This window comes from Chlorocebus sabaeus, chromosome 22 (genome assembly GCF_047675955.1).
Source record: "Chlorocebus sabaeus isolate Y175 chromosome 22, mChlSab1.0.hap1, whole genome shotgun sequence".
Taxonomy (NCBI): domain Eukaryota; kingdom Metazoa; phylum Chordata; class Mammalia; order Primates; family Cercopithecidae; genus Chlorocebus; species Chlorocebus sabaeus.
The window spans coordinates 18090915-18110100 of NC_132925.1; the positions used below are offsets into that span (position 1 = coordinate 18090915).

At 37.9% G+C, this 19186-nt stretch overlaps 1 protein-coding gene across 1 annotated transcript in view; it reads right to left on the reverse strand.

Moving 5' to 3' along the window:
- The window catches only part of GABRR3 (gamma-aminobutyric acid type A receptor subunit rho3), a 55042-nt gene that overhangs the window by 8497 nt on the left and 27359 nt on the right, over positions 1–19186 (reverse strand). The window contains exons 4-7 of the mRNA XM_073009605.1: positions 17978–18201; positions 14583–14665; positions 13381–13521; positions 7247–7399 (exon numbers count right to left, since the gene is read on the reverse strand). Of these exons, the coding sequence (XP_072865706.1) occupies positions 7247–7399; positions 13381–13521; positions 14583–14665; positions 17978–18201 (601 nt within the window). The remainder of the gene's footprint in view (positions 1–7246; positions 7400–13380; positions 13522–14582; positions 14666–17977; positions 18202–19186) is intronic.

The following is a 19186-nucleotide window of genomic DNA, read 5'->3' on the forward strand; positions in this document are numbered from 1 at the left end:
TGGAATCTCACCTTCACACTAATTTGAACTCCAGAATAAGAAACCTAAATGCTATTGCAGCTCTTAACATTGCACACAGGCCACTGTCTCATCAAGTCCCAGGTTTCCCCCAACAATGGTATTATCAACAATCTGCATATCAGAGGGTTCTGTCTGTATTCCCTGGCTCTGAAACATACTGGCATAAACATGAAGCAAAGAATGAACATGAAGCATGGAATTTTATTAAGCATGGAATTTTTATTAACATTACAGGTATAGCTGAAGCCAAGATTATTAAATAAAACCTGCTTACTTTTATCAAATATTTGCCTACCACACATCTAGGTATATAATTAGCCACACATAGCGGAAATGAAATAGGAGCCGAGAGTGCCTAAGGGATTACCCCATATTTTGTCAGAGCAGAATGCAAATTCTGTTCAGAGTGCAGAATTATGCCAAGAGGCACAAAGAAGGCACTGTGCCTTTACTGTGCCATACTGACATTTTCAGTATGCCAGTGTCTTACTCTCTTCAACATTTCACTGGTAGGAAGTGAAGGAATCATGAACTAATATTCCCACTTAGGTGCTAACCTCATTAGTTCAAACTTTTTGTTTGTTTGTTTGTTTTGTTTTTTGAGATGGAGTTTTGCTCTTGTCCCCCAGGCTGGCATGCAGTGGCACAATCTCGGCTCACCACAACCTCTGTCTCCTGGGTTCAAGTGATTCTCCTGCCTCAGCCTCCTGAGTAGCTGGGATTACAGGCATGCACCACCACCCTGGCTTATTTTGTATTTTTAGTAGAAAGGGGGTTTCTCCATGTTGATTAGGCTGGTCTCAAACTCAAACCTCAGGTGATCTGCACGCTTTGGCCTCCCAAAGTGCTGGGATTACAGGCGTCAGCCACCGTGCCCAGCTAAAAAATTTTTAATGTCTTCTTTTATTGGTTTTTTAAGATACAAATGATAGAACTTATTATTTTTTCAATGTGCAGTAATATGGAGCTTAGTGGACGAAATAAGGATTTTGAACAAACACACAAATGTGTATGCCTGATTGGTCTCATCATGTACTTGAAATTGATAACTACTGGGCAAATAAAAAGGAATTGCACTATCTATATTTGCCAGAAAGCAATAAACTATTAATCATTTTCTTTAAAGGGTGCTTAATCCAACTAATTTACAATAGCCTTATTTAGTTTAAAACCAGCATTCTAGATTTTCCTTCTTTAAGATGAATAAAAAAAAAAAAAAAAAGAATTAGAGTGGAGAGGAGGGATTGTTGGGTAGGAGGATTGAATGATGAGCAGACTGAGATGTAAATTCCTAAAGCAATAGAACCTGAAGTCAGGAGTATTATAGCCACATTAAATACACTTATTATGTCTTGAGCCACCCCTCAAAAACACATTAATCTTGACAAATAGTATTCCTTCCAAACCCATTAAAGTTAACATCCCAATAAAGGAGTTTTGAATTATACGAAGTGACCATTTAGTCAAAGGAAGGTCATGTGTTTGGATTAGAAAATCATCTTCCCCGCTACTGATGTTGCTACACGTAGTTAGGAAAGTGTTATGAGAAAATGTTTAGTCTGACCCTTTGACTCAGTTCCCCTGGGCTCTTGCAGCCTCACCCTATCAACTTTTAAAGACATGCATGGGGTCTTAACAACCCTTTCATCTGGGGAGAATCATGAATCTGTCAGTTTCATTGGCTATTTTTAGCCATGCATGGTGGAGAGTTTTGTTGACGGGTGTGATAGCAGTAGGGCAGACAGGTATCACTTATGAAACCCCTGAGTTTGTTCACCCCCTCACTAACTGTGTTGTAGGTAGTTGTTTTGAAGGGAGGGGGGTGTTTATATTCACCTTCAAGTGAGTAAAAATATTTTTCATATAGGCCTAGGCAGAAAGAAAATATTACATGATATGAAGGAAAGGAAGGGGGCTTGACATTCCAACATTGCTCTATGACCAGAAACTGACAGCCATTTTCTCAGGAAGGTGGTACAAGAGTACAGATAACTGTCATTAGAAATTCTCATAATCTCTGTGATGGTTAAATGAACTGCTCTCTCTTATCCAGTTGCCTAAGTATTCACTTTTCCAAGCATATGGCATATCCTCTGTTAGGAGACGTTTTTTCTCTGAGAGTGACTACAGGCCTGAAAACTTTGGTAGTCTTCCTCTGCCATATCTGCTTTCCAGTAAAGGAGCCCGTTACTTAATGCACTCTATAGAGAATGGCATACCTCATGTAGAGGAATCAAGCAAGAATGATGGAGGCAAAGAAAGAAAGAGGGAAGTGGAAATGAGAGGAGAAAGTAAAATATTTAAACATCCTTGAACAACCTTATAATTGTCTCACACTCTCTCCACACAAAATTGAACGGAGAGACATAATCGTATTTTTGACCTATCACACATTCCAAGTTATGTTAGCTATTATCTCTTACGAGAATTGCCTAATCACAGTGGATACTTCTATGCTACGCACCCTCTGTTGTTCTTTACCTGAAACATGGCAAATGTGGCAGGGCCTTCACCAGCAAATGAATCATCCTTTATCATTTCCAGTTAGCAACAAAAAATATGGTGGTCTAAACACTGGCAACTTAACAACTACGTACTGAACATGAACTATGTGCAGGAGGACACTGTGCTACTCACTGAAGCAACAACAACAACAACAAAATGGTAATAGTGATCCTAGTCCTTAAGGAGCTCACATTCTAATAGAGGCCAAAAGATAAGCCACTCCTGTTCCACAGCAAAACATGAAATAGAGGAAGTCAGCTACTTAGGAGATACAGAAAGTGCCATGTGTTCCAAGATGACAGAGACCATGTGTGCTTGGAGTCATCACTAAAGGCTTTCGGCCATGTTGAGATGGCAGGATTTTGACAGAGAAAGACAGGTGGGGAGGAGGAGCCAATCATAATGCCAAAGGACACAATTCCAGATTCCATAATCCCAAAAGTTGAAACCCCAAAAGATCAAAATCTCTAAAGTCTAAAATACTACAATTCACAATCTTGAAAGATCAAAATCCTGAAAATATTGTTCTAAAAATAATTTTGAAAAATTTAAAAGCTATTTATATTTTAAAAAGGTTATTTAAGAAACATAAAAAAAGACATAACACTTCATAAGCCACTTTACGCAGTGAAATAGGCAATAATAACACACGTATTTCTGTGAGCATAAACACTCAGGTACACTAACAACAGTTGCACAGGCAGGACAGTTATGAGCAGATGCACCATATTGATAAAGAAATAGGTCGAAAGGGAAACATATAAACGCATATCACTATAGTAGGTCATTGTGGGCACCCAGCTTTATAACTGTGGTCATCTGAAACACCGTGATGAACAACCTAAGTCTTCTGAGGATCGATCAAAAACCATGATGGTCACCATCACATATGCAGTCACCCAAAGAGCTGAGATCTCATGAAATTTTATCTTTCACAAATGCAGATGTACAAAAAGGACATGTCTCATTGACTGAGAAAGTTTTAACATTTTTACACACATGCACAATACTCATATGCAAAGTTAACTGATAAAGCACTTTCATGGAGCTAAATTTGCAAAAATGCATAATACAAATTACAACTCTCTAACAGTCTAACTTCTTTATATCTTTACTACTAGAAATGATGCAAAGATGAAATACAAAGTGTAGAAAATTACAATATAATTCTGACAATTTAAAATAGTAAAAAAAAAAAAAAAAAAAACACACAAAACTTAAGAAAAACAGACCAAAAACTAAAAAGAAAATTTCATGTATGAAACAGTGTATTACAGCGATAGGTTATAGGCAATTGCATGAAGATAGTGCACAGTAACTGGCCTAACATGATGTAATTATCCTGTGATTGTGATTTTTGAGATTTTAGACTTGAGGGATTTAGACTTTAGGGATTTTGATCTTTCAGGATTTCAACATTCAGGATTATGGCATTTGGTATTGTGTTTTTTGAGATTATGATCCAAACCAGTATAATGAATTATGTAAACATTTAGAAGATCTGTGTAACTCAGTGAACCAATATTTTCCCAATGACCAATGCATCAGTGAAAAATCTATTCAAAGTGTAAGACAGACCAATGGATTGCAATCTAACAGAGTAGAAAATATTTGTTGACATAGTTTCAAATAGCACATTGCAATTAAACTTTAAGGAACTATCACTTGCTGAGTTTTGGTGTAATGTGAAGGGAGGCTACCCACAATTATGTGGAAAGACTATTAAAATAGCACTCCCTTTTCAAACTATGTATCTGATGAGGTCAGATTTCTTCCTATATTTCAACCAAAACCTATTGCAATAGACTGAATGAAGAAATAGAGATAAGAATCCAGTGCCCTCGATAAAGGCAGACATTAAATATTTGCAAAAATGTTTAAAAATGACACTCTTCTCACTAAATGTTTTTGTTTTAGAAAAAATAATTATGCTTCATACAATGTTACCATGTTAACTTGTAATGAGTTGATTATTCCTAGTTTTAAGTGAATTAATACATGTTTTCAAATTCTATTTTAACATCTAATACGGCTAATAATGATAGACATGACCCACAGCAACAAAAGCTCTCTAGGGTCCTCGTTAATTTTTAAGATTGTAAATGGGTCCTAAGGCCATAGTTTGAGAATCACTGCCAAAGATTAAGAAGGAAATTGAGGTTTCAGATATGAAAGGCTCAACAAACTGGGAGGCCCCCAACAGAATGAGGAAAGTGAAGAGAACAAGTGGCTTCCCTGCTAACTCATCAAAGTAAGTTATTATTAAGACACCAACAGCATAATGTGAATTAGTTTGAAGGTTCTTTTTTTCCAGGATGTAAGGCTTTGTCACAAAAAGCTAAATGGACTTGGGTAATGTATGGGAGAGTACCTAGAAAGGGAAAGGATAAGATTTAAAAGTGAGGTTGTTTATGCTTCATACTTTCACCTTCTTTCCTTACTATCATCCAGCTACAGGGCTGTCGGCACATCCTTCATCCCTGAGGTCTGGGTTCCCAAGGAAAGATGCGGTTCTAAACAGGATGAATACTTGTAGTACCTGAAGGTGAAATCCAGCATTCAACTGAAAGTAACCAAATGGAACATGCTTACCTAGGGATAGAAGTTGGAATAAAAAAGTTTGTTCCATTTGATAAGAGTCAAAAGTGAGCAGATCCTTGAGAGGGAGTTACTCATACTTAAGGAGTGGAAGAAAAAACAGGAAAGAGAAAAGGAAAGAAAAGTCTTTGGGAGGAGAAAAAACTCGACTACTGGAGGGTATTGAAAAGTAATGCATTGTGTGTGTGGTTGGTTTTATCCAACACTATGGGTCAGGCATCAAGCTAGACAGTTGACATGATTAAATTAATTAATTCTCCCATTTAATTCTCGTAGTGACCTTTAGGAGGCAGTATGAATAATTTCATTTTGCAGATGAGGAAGATGAGGCTGGAACTCTTGACCACTAAAGTTGGTCGTAGATTTGGAGAGGATGCCTAACAATGTCAAATGCCGTGGAGAAGGTGAAGGAAGGAGGCAGAAGAGAAAAGGTAAGTGGGACAGATGAATAGGTATTCATAGGGACCTTCCAGAGAATTGGGCAGCACAGCATTTGCAAAGAGCTAGGAAAGCGGAGAGCAAAGTATCTTTGAAAAAAAAACTGAGAGTGGTAAGAAGCAAAAGCCTGAGAGGGTAATAGTTTTATAGGAATAGTACTGTTCTCTTATTAAAATAATTTTTTTAAAAAGTGGGAGAGGTACACTTCTGATTTGCATGCATTTTACGTACATCTGCATAGCAATTTCCTAACCCTAAGGGATCAGATGTGGTTGCAAGAAGCAGAGACTTTCAAGGGTGTCTTAAAAGTGTTTTAGTGTTCTCAATTCACTCCACCCTTCCATGGAAGTAGCTCTTATTGCTGTCATTTTCACAGTATAAGAGCAGAGCAGTCAAGTTCAGAAATCTGATTGAAAATCATGTTCATAAACCTTTATAGACTGAGTTCTTTTCTCATTGTGTCTCGAGGGCTGGAAACGTGCCCTTAGTCTTGTATTTGGGTCTATGCTGCCACACTGCAGCACTGAGGTTAGGGCACATGCTCTGATGTGAAGAAACAGTTCAAATAATTTAATTACTTATTCAGATGGTATTTTTTCCTTGAAGATATCCCAGTCTCAAATACTTGTAGATTGAATCTTTTAATAGGGAAAGGAGGTGAGCAAATTGTTAATATTAATAATTTATGTCTTTCAAATGATCTTTTGAAGATGCATATAATTTGTGAACATTAACTTACAAACCACCCTTTCTGGAATGAATTGTGTGATAATTACAATAATTGTAACAATTATTATAATAGTAACAATCTTCTCTCTACATAGAGCACTACAAATGAAAGAACAAAATCAGATAAAAATGAGGGGGCTCTGCCCTGACCAGCAAAAAAGGCAAGTGGGATTATCTCTTGGGTTCTCATTAAGTAACATGTCATCTAACTGCTTAGCTTGGTATCTTCCACTTTCTAAGATCTCCATAATTGCTAAGTGGCTCTGAAATGGTTCCCATAAATCAGTGTGTGTGACAGAGGCATATAGCATGTTAGATGGTGTAGATAATCACCCCTGTGTAGTGACTTAATGAGGCTGGCAACGTCTCTCCACCTAAAATCTCTTGCCAACTAATATGCCACTGTACCTGAAATTCAACTGTGGTTGATTCTGATTTGGGCCTTTTAGTTACATCCTAATTTCTAATCAGTATTCATATTTTCAAATTCAAGCATCCCCTCCACATTCTTGTTAACCCACCATGGTAATTTATTATTAATACACTAACAGTATAGTGTGAATTAGTTTGAAGATTTTCCTTTCTGTGATATAAGGGTTTGTCAGGAAAAGTTAAATGGACTTGTGTAATGCATGGGGAGGTTTCCTTAAAAAAGAAAAGAGATAAGCTTTAAAAGTGAAGCTGTTTATGCTTCATAATTTCACCTCCTTTCTTTTGTCACCCAACTGCAGGTCAGTCAGCAGACTTCATCCCTAAAATCTGGGTTCCCAAGGAAAGAACTCAATTACAATTTGCCCTTGAGGATGTCAAGACCAAAACTGCAACCTGGATGTTCATCTCTGACTATCCCTACTAAACCACCACTCTCTTTTCCTCTCCATGTATGACCCATTTTATTTACCTCCCTTGAACTTTCTCCCATGTTAGTATTTTATAAAGATGGGGAAAGATTTACCCAGGGAAACTCTTGCAGGAACAGCTCTTCGGTCAATCCAAAATGAAACCCATGAAAGCATCACCATCAATATGGCTGGGAAATAGGTTTGCAGCACAAAGAAGAAAATATGCCTCCTTAGCACAAAGTTGATGAAAAGCCTATTGTACCAACCTATGGAAAAAAGCCAAAGTTTTCATTAGAGCAAGCTTCCCCTTAGAAACACTGCACTTAGTGAAATGACCTGCTTCTTTAGACTCCAAGCCCTTGGGGACATGGAATTTGACATACTCGTCTCCATTTAGTTGGGCCTGGCACTCCATCAATGTTTGTTCAACCAGCTGAACTGCAGTCTGCTTAATTATTTGACTCAAAGATCCCCTTTAACTTCCAAACCCGCAGTTCAGGGATGAATAGTGGTTATATTTTGTGGGATGGCCTCTAAAGATCTTTCTCCACAATATATTGTGCTGTGGCGTTTCTGCAAGAGGGAAAGTCTTCAATACATGACTAATAATGGCATAAAAGAGCCAGCAAACCATTTATTAGCTATAACAAATGAAAAGAAACATTTATCTGAATGAAAAGATTCACACTAGATACTAGGTCATTGGATTTTGACCTGGGATGGAGACAGCTGGGGATTCAAAGGGGAAAGAAAACGAATCCATAAGCTAGTTTTATAATTTTAAAGTCTCATGAATACCATAATTTGTATATGACAAATCTGCCAAAAAGTAACCAACTGATGTTTCTTTGCTTCTTATTGAAATAATATAAACTCATGTTGGTAATATTGATTAATTGTGCTAATTAAAAGCACCATTTGTGGTCACATCTACACACACATTTTGTTCACGTTTACCTCTCCCATTGACTATAAGGAAGTTTAAAGCCAAATTTTCCGACATCTACCAGACTTCTCTGAGCACCATTCTTTAATGACCACGTACCAGGATATATATAATACCTTATCCTTGTTTTTCTTTTTTCCTCTCATACATTCTAATGTACATTACCTTGCTTTATTTCACAATAACTATGTGCCAATCTTGTTAAATCTTTACTAAAATAAAGCAATAAATGAGGAAACAAGAAAATACATCTTTTATGAATAAGTAGTAAGATTATGATTATTTTTACCGTGATAAATTCTGTTTATTTTCAGACAACACTATTCAAAATACAGGGACTATAGGTCAAAAGTTATAAAATAAAAATCATAGGTATTGCAGAGTTGGAAAACCCTTCTGCTAGTCTCAGTGGTAATTTCTTAGAAACCCAAGATGGCAAACCTATTAGATGGATCACTTAAGTACTTAGGCATTTGGCCTACGAAATACACCCGGCCAACCCACACTGAACTGGCAGACTCCACTCTGAGAATCCTAATCTCAATTCAATGTTCATTATCTTTTTCTTCCTTACCTAGTTCTAAGCTTCTAACAGTCAGTTGATACATGTTCAGGAATATCAAACAATTTCATTACCAGGAGTAATAAAAGATACATCGCATAGTACATTATAAAGTTAAAATATAAATTATTTTTTAAGTTTCTCATTGTTTTGTATCACATATATCACAGCCCCAATTTATTACTGTATACCACCGAGAGTTTCAGTGATGGCTGTAGAGTACAATAACAGCTATCTGAACTTACAACTTTATATAATTATCGTCAGGTTAAAAGAAATAAGGAAAACCTGTCAGAAATCCAAAAGAAAGACAGTATTAATGTATATGGTTTTCTGTTCATTATTAACTTGAAATAAAAGTAGTTAACTGCATCCTTCCTTTATTCATAGTTTTCTGGAGAACACCTTTTTTTTTTTTTCCTTTTGGTGGGGTGGGGGCAGGGTGGAGTAACCAGGAATTAAAACTGCTGCTCTGCCTTGTGGTTTTAGACTAGGGGTGGTATTTTAGTTGAACCTGCAGGTCATGGGGAGTCCATTTCCCTATCAGGAAAGGTGGTGCTGCCTTGGAACTTTGTGGCGCCTTCATTTTGGGTAGTACAATAAAGAGGAGTCTGATTCTATTTTTGATGTTTGACTGAGAAAAGCTCTCAAGCCCAACTTCTCCTTCTGCCCTACATCTGAGCAAGTTAATAAAAAAGACTAAGTCTCCCTTTTTTGGCACCTGTGAAAAGTTCAAACCATGCATCCTGTCCTACGACAGGCAGCCTTCACCCTAGCTGCACCCCCTAGCTACCATAAAAACGCAAGCCAGTAGCCCCTTCCTGTTCTCTCAAGCCATTTTTCATTTCAGACCTGCTTGGGAACCTGCCCACCTCTCTCGAGAAAGCCTCATTATGTGAGTAATAAATCACTTCATACCCTTTTGTCATATGTATGGCATCATCAGTTTTGGCATCTGAACTAAATTTTGGATGGGGACGGGTACATCTGCCTCCATCAGTTTGCCATACAGGAGAAAGAAGAGGAGTTAATAAAAGAGAGAAAATGACTAGAGAGTTGGCACCCAAGGAAATGGAGGACTGGGCCAGTATTTGGGGAGTCAGTCCCAAGACAAGAATAAAGAAGGTTTTTATACCTAGAGATAGTCACCTTCACTTTGAAAGTAGGCCTTAATACTCTCTATGAAAAGGATCAAGATAATGTAAATGAAAACAGGATGATGATAACAGCTACTAACTAATATTTATTGAGCCTCTATTATATGGCAGACAACATTCTAAGGTACTTAACTATATGACATCACGTATCCTCACAACCCTGTGATGTAGAGAGTATGTTGAAACCCAATTAAAGATGAGAAAGTTAAGGGTTAGAGAGATTAAGCAACTTGTCCAAGGTCACATTGCTAATAAATGATAGAGACAGGGTTTGAACTTAGGCAGTCTCTTTCTACTACTTACACATTTAGCCACTAGATTATGCTATGAAAAAAAAATTATTCAATGCATCCCTTAGGGGCAGGAGTCATTTCTTTTTTCTTTGTAAATTTATAGTGCATGATTTTGAGAAAGGGACCAGGAGGCAGAAGCCCTCACCTGCTTGTTAATATTGCTAGGTCATGGTGATTTTTGAACAGTGGCAATGGTAGTGGTGAAGGCCAAGGAAAAAAAACCAACACCCTGTTGTTCGGCTATAAAATGGAAACTAAGGTCCTATAACTATATTTCTGGCTCTTATAGCCAGAGTCAGATGTATAGTTTTTCCATAAAGTTGATTTGGGAGTGGTGGTTGTGGCTCGTAGTTGTAAGGATAGGAGTAAAGAAAATAAATCAAAAATTATTTTTGAGGAAGCTAAAATATTTAAACAGGAAACTAGACTGAAAAAGACACTTGAGTTTGACTGTCAGAAGATTATGTTTAACGATTCGTGGATAATGTGAGGCAGAGCTATCACATGCTCATGAACTAAAGTAAGTTTCTAAGTGTAATCTTTCCGAAACCTAAGGGATAGTTAAATGAACCCAGATATCATTATTAATTTAATATTTGAATACAACTTCCAAAATGCTTCCCTTCTGCATTTTTCCTACCATCTCTGTCATTTAAAAAGTGGGTATATTGTAACAAATTTAAAAATGCAAATGTTGAAAATCTCCCCAATTAGTACCTACTTCTCGGATGTATCTATTAATCTTTTACACACACACACACACACACACACACACGATATGTATATATATGTATATAAACACTCATAAATATGGATAAACACATTCTTCAATAACAGATATGGGATTTTAAAAAATACATTCTTCTGTAACTTGCTTTTAAAAAATATTAATGCATTATGGATAACTCTCCATCTCATGTTACACAAAGCATGTACATTTGAACCTAATTCTATTTTTTTTTTTCATTTTTCTTAGGAACTGAAATGCTATTTCTTAAAAATGTAACTACATTTGAATGTCAGGGATGTGTGAGTTCATTTTAAAATGCAAGCATCTTTGGAAGCAGTAAGTTTTTCCATGCCAGTATTTTGCCCGGCTTTAGAGAGATTCTAAAACATGACCAGAAAAAGACAAAAATCAACTAGTGTTGGAGCTGCCTGGTAGGGCTCAAAAAGTCTGACAAGCACCAGTAAAATTATAGTAGAGCAAATGGAATGACTTAGTGGTAAAGTTAGAATTTTGAAGTGAAATTTAACTTCTTGTTAAGAGGATGGTTGGATATATTTTACTGGATAATTGTGCTTTAAAAGCTAAAGAAATGCCCTTGTTATTATTGTATATTTTGTATATGTTCTGTGCAGGAGACAATTCTTTTGCATTTCTATGCTTCATATATATCACATGATATTAGCATTAAACATTGCAAATATCTATTTACAATTTATCATGTGCCAAAGTTATTTTATCATAGCAATAGTAAAATACAAAAACATCCTATACATTATACTTCACATGTATCATGGTTCATTGCACACATTCTTTTATTTAAATATTAATTTAATTTAGGATTAAGAACATTAAGAATCCTGACAAATATATGCATATATTTATTCATCTAGAGAAAGACAAAGTGAGAAAAGAAGGAGAAGGAGGAGCAGAAAAATATATCAAAATAATAATATAGTTTATCTCTATGAGGTACGATTACAAAGAGATTTTCCTTTACATTTTTCTGAGGTCTCTTCAAATTATCTAACATTTATTCATTCATTCAATAATTAGCCTTTGAGCATCAACTGTGAGCCAGGGATATATCAGTGATCAAAACAAATAAATATGTGTTACTTATATAACCAGAAAAGGCAATAAACATGATTAAAATTGATAGTATCATTTGCTGAATCCCAAGCAATGTAGACAAATAACGGAGTGAAATAGAGAATTTATTCTGGGTCTAAATAGCTAAATAGCTGTTGTTCCTAGAGAATCATTTAACTTCTCTGCAATGTAAACTTCTACTTCTCTCTTAAAGTTGCAGGTTTTTAGATAAAAACTTGATAACTATTCTCCAAGATCTAAGAACAGAGTGGAGAATCTTTGAGGAGAAAAGGCACCACCATCAAGGCAGAATAGATAAAAGCATTCTAGCCAGGACAGCTCTGAAACTCAGGGACAGCTGTTGGCACACTTTCTGGCTAGCCTGAGCATGGCTGCATTGAATCTGAAATGGCATTCTACATGGATTCGGCCTAAAATGACCCAGAATATTAATATCCAGCAGGGGAATGATAGTGGAGGGTGAGGAAGGTAGAGGGGAGCAGAAGGAGGCTGCTTCCAACTTTAGTCAATGGGGATCACATATAACTTTAAAAGGTATCTTGGATAAAAGTTGTCAATTCAGAAATACATCTGTCATAGTAAAGAGTATTATATAGGCCCAATTTCAGATGGGTTTTCTGTTTGGGGCAATGATGCACTTTATGGATGGATTCATTCAACTGATTTTTATTGAGCATCTATCATGTGCCAAGCACATTCTAGGTACTGCAGAAGAAATGGTGAGCAAGGCAGACAGATTCCCTGCCCTTTTCCTGGCAAGACACTCACACAACAAAGCAGTCAAATAAATGTATAGTTCAGGTGATGGTAAGTGCTGTGATGACAGAGATAGGGAACGGTGAGAAGGGAAGCCTGTTTTACACAGGGTTGCTTTGGTTAGGAAAGCACTGTTTGAGAAACTATTGGAACAAAGTTCTGACTGAAGTGAGGGAGCTGGGCATGAGAATATTGGGGGAAAACATTCCAGGCAGAGGGAGAAGAATGCCAAGCAGAGGCCCTGCAGATGGAATGAGGTGAGCAAGCAAAAAGGCCAGTGTCGGGAGAGTAGCTGGTGGTGAGGGGCAGAGGGAGTGGGTGAGTCCCACATTAGGCAGGAGACTGATCACGTTGAGAAACTTCAATTTTGTTGTAAATGTGATGGAAAGACACTGGAAAGTTTAGAACAGGAAAGAATTGTGAACTTTATGTTCCAAAGAGATTACTCTGTCTGCTGTATTGAGACCGGAGAAGTCAAGAATGGAAGCAACGCATCTAGTTAGAGACGGTTGCATGAGTGGGAAAGAAATGATGTATGGAAAGGTGGAGGTTGCTCCCTGTAAAAGGAGAGGAATGATGGTCCTGACCAAAGGGGACACTTGCTTGGATTCTGGTCTTTTCACATGTTGTGGTGCTCTGCAAACAGTAGATGTCCAATAAATGCTGATGAATCACCCATGTGAAATGCTGTACCTGTGCTGCTATAGAAAGCTAATCCACTAGATGCACTGAAGTCTTCAATGAAGAACTGAGAAAGGGACATATGCTCTTCAGTATTTAAGGACTTGTTTCCGTGTTTCCAGTATAGCATTAGGTCATCCTCATTGTAGGCATCTAAAACATGAAAAATACCAGTCTTGTAAGTGGAATAAGCTCTTGTAAGTTCGATGAGTTCCATAACAATGTCTTATGTGACTCTGTATCCTTAGTGCCTAGTCCAATGACATGTACATATTAGGGGATACAAATATGTTTGCCAGTGGACTGATCATACACACACTTTTAGGAAGAGGAAAAATAATCTCTAAAAGTTAGACCCTGATGACTAGTATAATGTGGATCTTGTGCCCACACAATGAATTGAAACTCCCCAGATAGCTGCTCCCATATTTGTGTGCATTCTCTTAGAGCATTAAGCCAGGCCTCAGAGTGACACCGTAGCATCCCCTCACTGTCACAGGCCTGACTCCACGCCGTTAGTCCCCCTTTGTTTTTAGTTTCCTTGGATGAAATTCCAAAATGGGCTAATCTTACAAGAAATTTTCTAAAGTCAAACAGTGGTATGGAAAATTTCTAATGGATTTGGGGCGGAGCATCTGTGGAGTAGACATCTTCTGAGATTCCCAGCATTTCAGACACATTTTCAAAAATTGCAGTCAGCTTTTAAGATCTTCCATCAAAAATAGCTGATCAGTAAAAGTGATTGACAGCTCAGATGCCCTGCGATGGGGCTTTGATTAGGGGGTCTATGTCTCCAGTTAGATTTTTCTAGGGAATCCAAGTCTGCTTAATGGAGGATTGTGATTCATCTGGGAATGTGAATTCCAGGGCTTTCTAAATGTGGAAAGTCTGTGTCAGTCTATATAACAACATTAGCAAGAATAGACCTTTTTAGGGAGCTGTTCCTTTACTGTGGAAACTGTAGAATATGCAATTATCAAAATGCTTTTCCCCTGAAACTTCTCCTTTAAAAGACGAACTACCATCAACCTTCATTTAAAAAAAAAAAAAAACAGAAACAAACAAACAAACAAACAAAAACCCACAACTGTTTTGGTTTTGGATAAATATATCAATATTTTAAAATGCTTGTTAAGAGCATGCTTATTTACATGTAAGTATGTGATGATGTGTTCAAATGATGTGTACTCACTCCACCAGGAAGTGAGACTTACAGCTTTCCAGTTCAAGAGAACAATTTTGAGTGTCAAGAGGAAACCTGCTGAAATCCATAAAGCACATGGCCGAAACCGTTATCCTATAAAAAGAATGAGAAAAAGAAAACTACAGATCATTTAACCATCTGGCCAAATGAGCACGCGACATTGAAGCTTTCTTACTATTTGCCGGTTCTGTGTGTCTTTCTAGAATAATGCAAAACAGGCAGTATTATCTTCTGTCCAAATAACATTCAAGGAAGCAAACTCAGAAGGGTGGATGATTTTCTTAAGACACAGTCAATGAGTGAATTCAGCTCTCACACCTGCTTCTGAGTTCACCATTTCCTGATCAGCCCCCTCTGTGTTTTCTGGCTCTGATGTCTCTGGAAAAACACTCTTCAAAGTGAGAAGACTTTTAAACAGATTTAAATATTTTTTGCTTTTTGGAAGATGCACACATAAACAGTCTGTAGTAACAAAGGGTGGGAATGGTGGCAATAAAAACCTACAGTTAAAAGTTTCCTTCACAAAGCAAGTTTACCTGAGGATATTCTCTTTCCAGTAGTGAGTGAAAAGCCTGGAGCACTCTTAGTTATAGATCCATGTGCACAATGCATAATTCAGGTGGTATTAAGCCAAAAGGCTTGCATACTGATGAGAATTGTTTTTTCAAATGTTATATCCTCCTAGATTTTCCTGGCTTCAGGCAGAGGCTGCTTTACTATGACCTTGCCTCAGAGTAGAAACTTTGGTACCCACAATAGCAGATCAGAGGTTCATAAAAGGCCCCTGAGCAGGTTTGCAAAAAACAAAGGCAACAGATGCTCCTACCTGTGGTGCCCTTGAGTTAATCAGAGGAGTAGGGACATTTTATCTTCTGTGGGTTAATTCTACTGTCAATAGTCATACAACAAAACATCAAGCCAAGGATTACTTGCCACAAAACATATTTGTTTTGGTGTATTCCTAGTACTTTAAACCTAGAAGGGACCCTCTGAGGTATTTCAGTCCACTTCCTTCATAGTACATGTGAGTGACTTAATGACCAAGGAGGCTAGGTGGCTAGGTAGTGTCAGAACCAAGCCGGAACCAGGGGATCTGGCTCTGGGCTTGGATTGGCTCTACTGTTGACTGGAAGAGCTGTGCTGACAACAATTTTGAGTTCCTCCTGTGTTAGGGGATCTCCAAGACCACTCTCAGGGTCAGTGATTCACTAGAATGACTCGCAGAACCCAGCAAAGCTGTTGTCATCTTGGTTACCTATATTATAATGAAAGGACACAGATGAAAATTGACAGTAGAAAAGGGGCACAGGGCGGAGTCCAGGAGAGATCAGGAACATATTTCCAGTTGTCCTCTCCTAACGGAGTTGTGTGGTTGGTGCTTAATTCTCTCAGCAATGATATGTGACAACACCCTGGGGACATTACCAACTAAGGAAGCTCACCCAAGACTTGGTATCTATACTTTCAACTGAGAGTAGCCACATAGTCATGACTGACCACTCACATGACTGACCTTAGTCTCCAGCCCCTCCAGAGGTCAAGCTGATATCCAGGGGCTCAAAGCCTCCACTGTAAATCACATTGTTAGCAGAAACTATCTGGCTCAGCCCCCAGCCCCCAAGTAAACAAAGATACTCTTATCAGTTAGGATATTCCAAGGGGTTACTGGTTACCCTGCAAGAGCCTGGCAAGGGCCAAATATTTCCTGGAATGTGCAGGGTAAGAAAAATCCACTGAGTTAATTATTTACTGGACCTCCCTCCACCAAAATTAATTTAAAACAATTGATTCTTTGTCCAGATAGTGCCCTTCTGCTCCTGATTCCTACTGAGGCTTGACTCCAGTACGTATGAGTACTACGCTACTCCTGATTTAAAAGTCCTGTTGAGGCCAGGCACGATGGCTTACACCTGTAACCCCAGCGGTTTGGGAGGCCGAGGTAGGCAGATCATTTGAGGTCAGGAGTTCAAGGCCAGCCTGGCAAACATGGTAAAACCCTGTCTCGACAAAAATTAGCTGGGCATGGTGGCGGGCACCTGTAATCCTAGCTAGTCAGGAGGCTGAGGAAGGAGAATCACTTGAACCCAGAAGGCAGAAGCTGCAGTAAGCTGAGATTGTGCCACTGCACCCCAGCCTGGGTGACACAGTGAGGTCCTGCTCCTCCCCCCATTCCCACCAAAGAAAACCCATTGAAAGTGATATTTTCCTTTAATTGTATTTTTAAAAACATTGACAGAGCTTACAAAATGCCTGGCACCAGCTCTGTGCTGAAGTGGGTAAGGTATTTTTAATGAGCAAAAATAATCTGAGTTTCCTACTGCTGCTGTAATAAATTACTACAAATTTGGTGGTTTAATACAACAGAAATTTATTCTCTCACAGATTTGGAGGCCAGAACTCTGAAATCAGTATTATGGGGCTGAAATCAAAGGTCATAAAGGACTTTCTCTCTTAGCAGTTCTAGGGGGAAAATCCATGTGTCCTATAGCTTCTGGTGGTTGCCAACATTCCTTGGCTTATGATCACATTGCCTCCTCTTCTTTTGTATGCATGAAATTTTCTTCTACCTTTCTATTATAAGGATACTTATGATTCCATTTTAGTCCCAACCAGATAATCCAGATAATTTCTTCCCTATTTCAAGATCTTTAACTTAATCATGTCTGCAAGGATTCTTTTTTTTTTGGTCATACATGATAAGCTTCACAGGTTCCAAGAATTAGGACTTGGATATCTTTTGGGGTATCATTTGTTCACCCTACTTTAGAATTTTTCTAAGGTTTGTAGGACATTTAAAAAAGCTGAGTTGCTTGGGTTTACCAAACATTTTTAGAATTATCCATGATAAGCTACTCAATATGCACAGGACTCATTTGACTAAAGGAAAATATGGAACATTAAAAAGGAAGAGCTGTTATAGCAAAGTGTTGGAATGCACATTTTAAATTAAAAGAAAAGAAAAAGAAAGCAAATTGGTGTTAGCTTGAATGATAGCTATAGCTTCCCATGAAAAAATGAAGGGGACAATTAAGAAAAGTTATTTAGCTCATCCAAGGTTCCAAAACTGCTTGGTGGGGTGCAGAGGCGGGGTGGAGTTGGTGAAGAGGAAAACAGGCTTGTTTACCTATAACATTCTGTGTCAGATTTTAGGAGTTCCATAATTCAGCTCCACTCTATTTGTCTAACCAACATATACCCAGCCTGGGTATAGTTAGAATAGAAAATCATTTTTAAAAATCAGGACGTTAGAACCAGGGGAAAATCACATCTTATGCTTGTGCCCCAATCTCCAGCAGCATTAGACAGACAGCAACATTGTGAGTTTCATCTGAAATGAGCGCCATCAGCTTTGGTGCAGACAGCTGCAGTACAAGGAAGCCAAAGGCCACAGGCAGCTCTCCTTACCTGAGACTTAGGAGGACGTTTCCATCAGGGTGTACGCGCAGCATGATATTCTCCATAGTTGTATCATGGATGAAGGATCTTTTAGAGTGGACAAAAAAGATATCAGGCACCCAGATCTTTCTGATCAATCTATGATCAAATGTCATGCTTTTGTTTGCTGTGCTAGGAAAGGAGAGCCTCTCGTCTTTCCAGTAATGCCTGAGATAAAAAGTCATTGTAAAGTCCTAGACAGAGAGAAAAAGAGACCAATCAAAACCAGTCGGAATATGGTTCAGGATGACCACTCAACACTATTAGTCCCAGGACTCATTCCCATGGTGTTAATGACTTTTAAGTGAATGGCTAATATTGTAGTTTCAGGTTGAAGCTAAGAAGGTTGTGCTTTGAGCTCCTCCTTCACATGAAGTCTAGTGAATGTTGAGAATTTCTGGGAGTTATAATAGAATATTCAAGTTGGGGAAGGGGAACCAGGTTATAAATGGGAAGCATTTCTGTGTAAGCATTCTGGTAAATAACCTAAAGAGATTTCAGAAGAAAGGAACCTGAAACTTTACTATTTTATTGTCCATTATTTTATTGCGATTTCCTTTTTCATTCTAAATAAATCACTTTTAAAATTGATTTTGCATTGATACTCACGTGATTTTTGTTAAAGAAGTTTTCCCAAATCGAATAAACTATAATCCCACAAAAACATGGATACAATGTTTATTAGAGCTATTCATGTAAAGCAAGTTGTCAGAAGTCCTGGGACAGAGACAGGATTGTCCTCAGCTTGAGAGACAGAAAGCATATTGTGAAATGGTAGTTCTCAAAGTTTAGTGTGCAGAGATTAACTTCTGAAGTTTGTTGAAATGGCACATTTCCCAGAAGCTAGTTCCCAGAGATTCTGATTCAGTATGGCTCAGGGATTTGAACTGTTAATGTTTATTCTTACATTGTAAGAATGTATTGATGAGAGGAAAAAACTGTACTAGCATTATATTGGGAAAAACAGTTCATTTCATTAATAATTTGAGTTTTGTTTGGCTCTCAGATGTTCCAAATATTTGGTCGTTTGAATAGAAACTCCCCCAGCTTCATCCAAATTATTGGCTGTTGGACAACCACAATTTCTTACTTCTTACTATTTTGCAATTGCTTACTTCTTACTATTTCACAATTGCTTACTTCTGACTATTTCACAATTGCTTACTTCTTACTATCTTT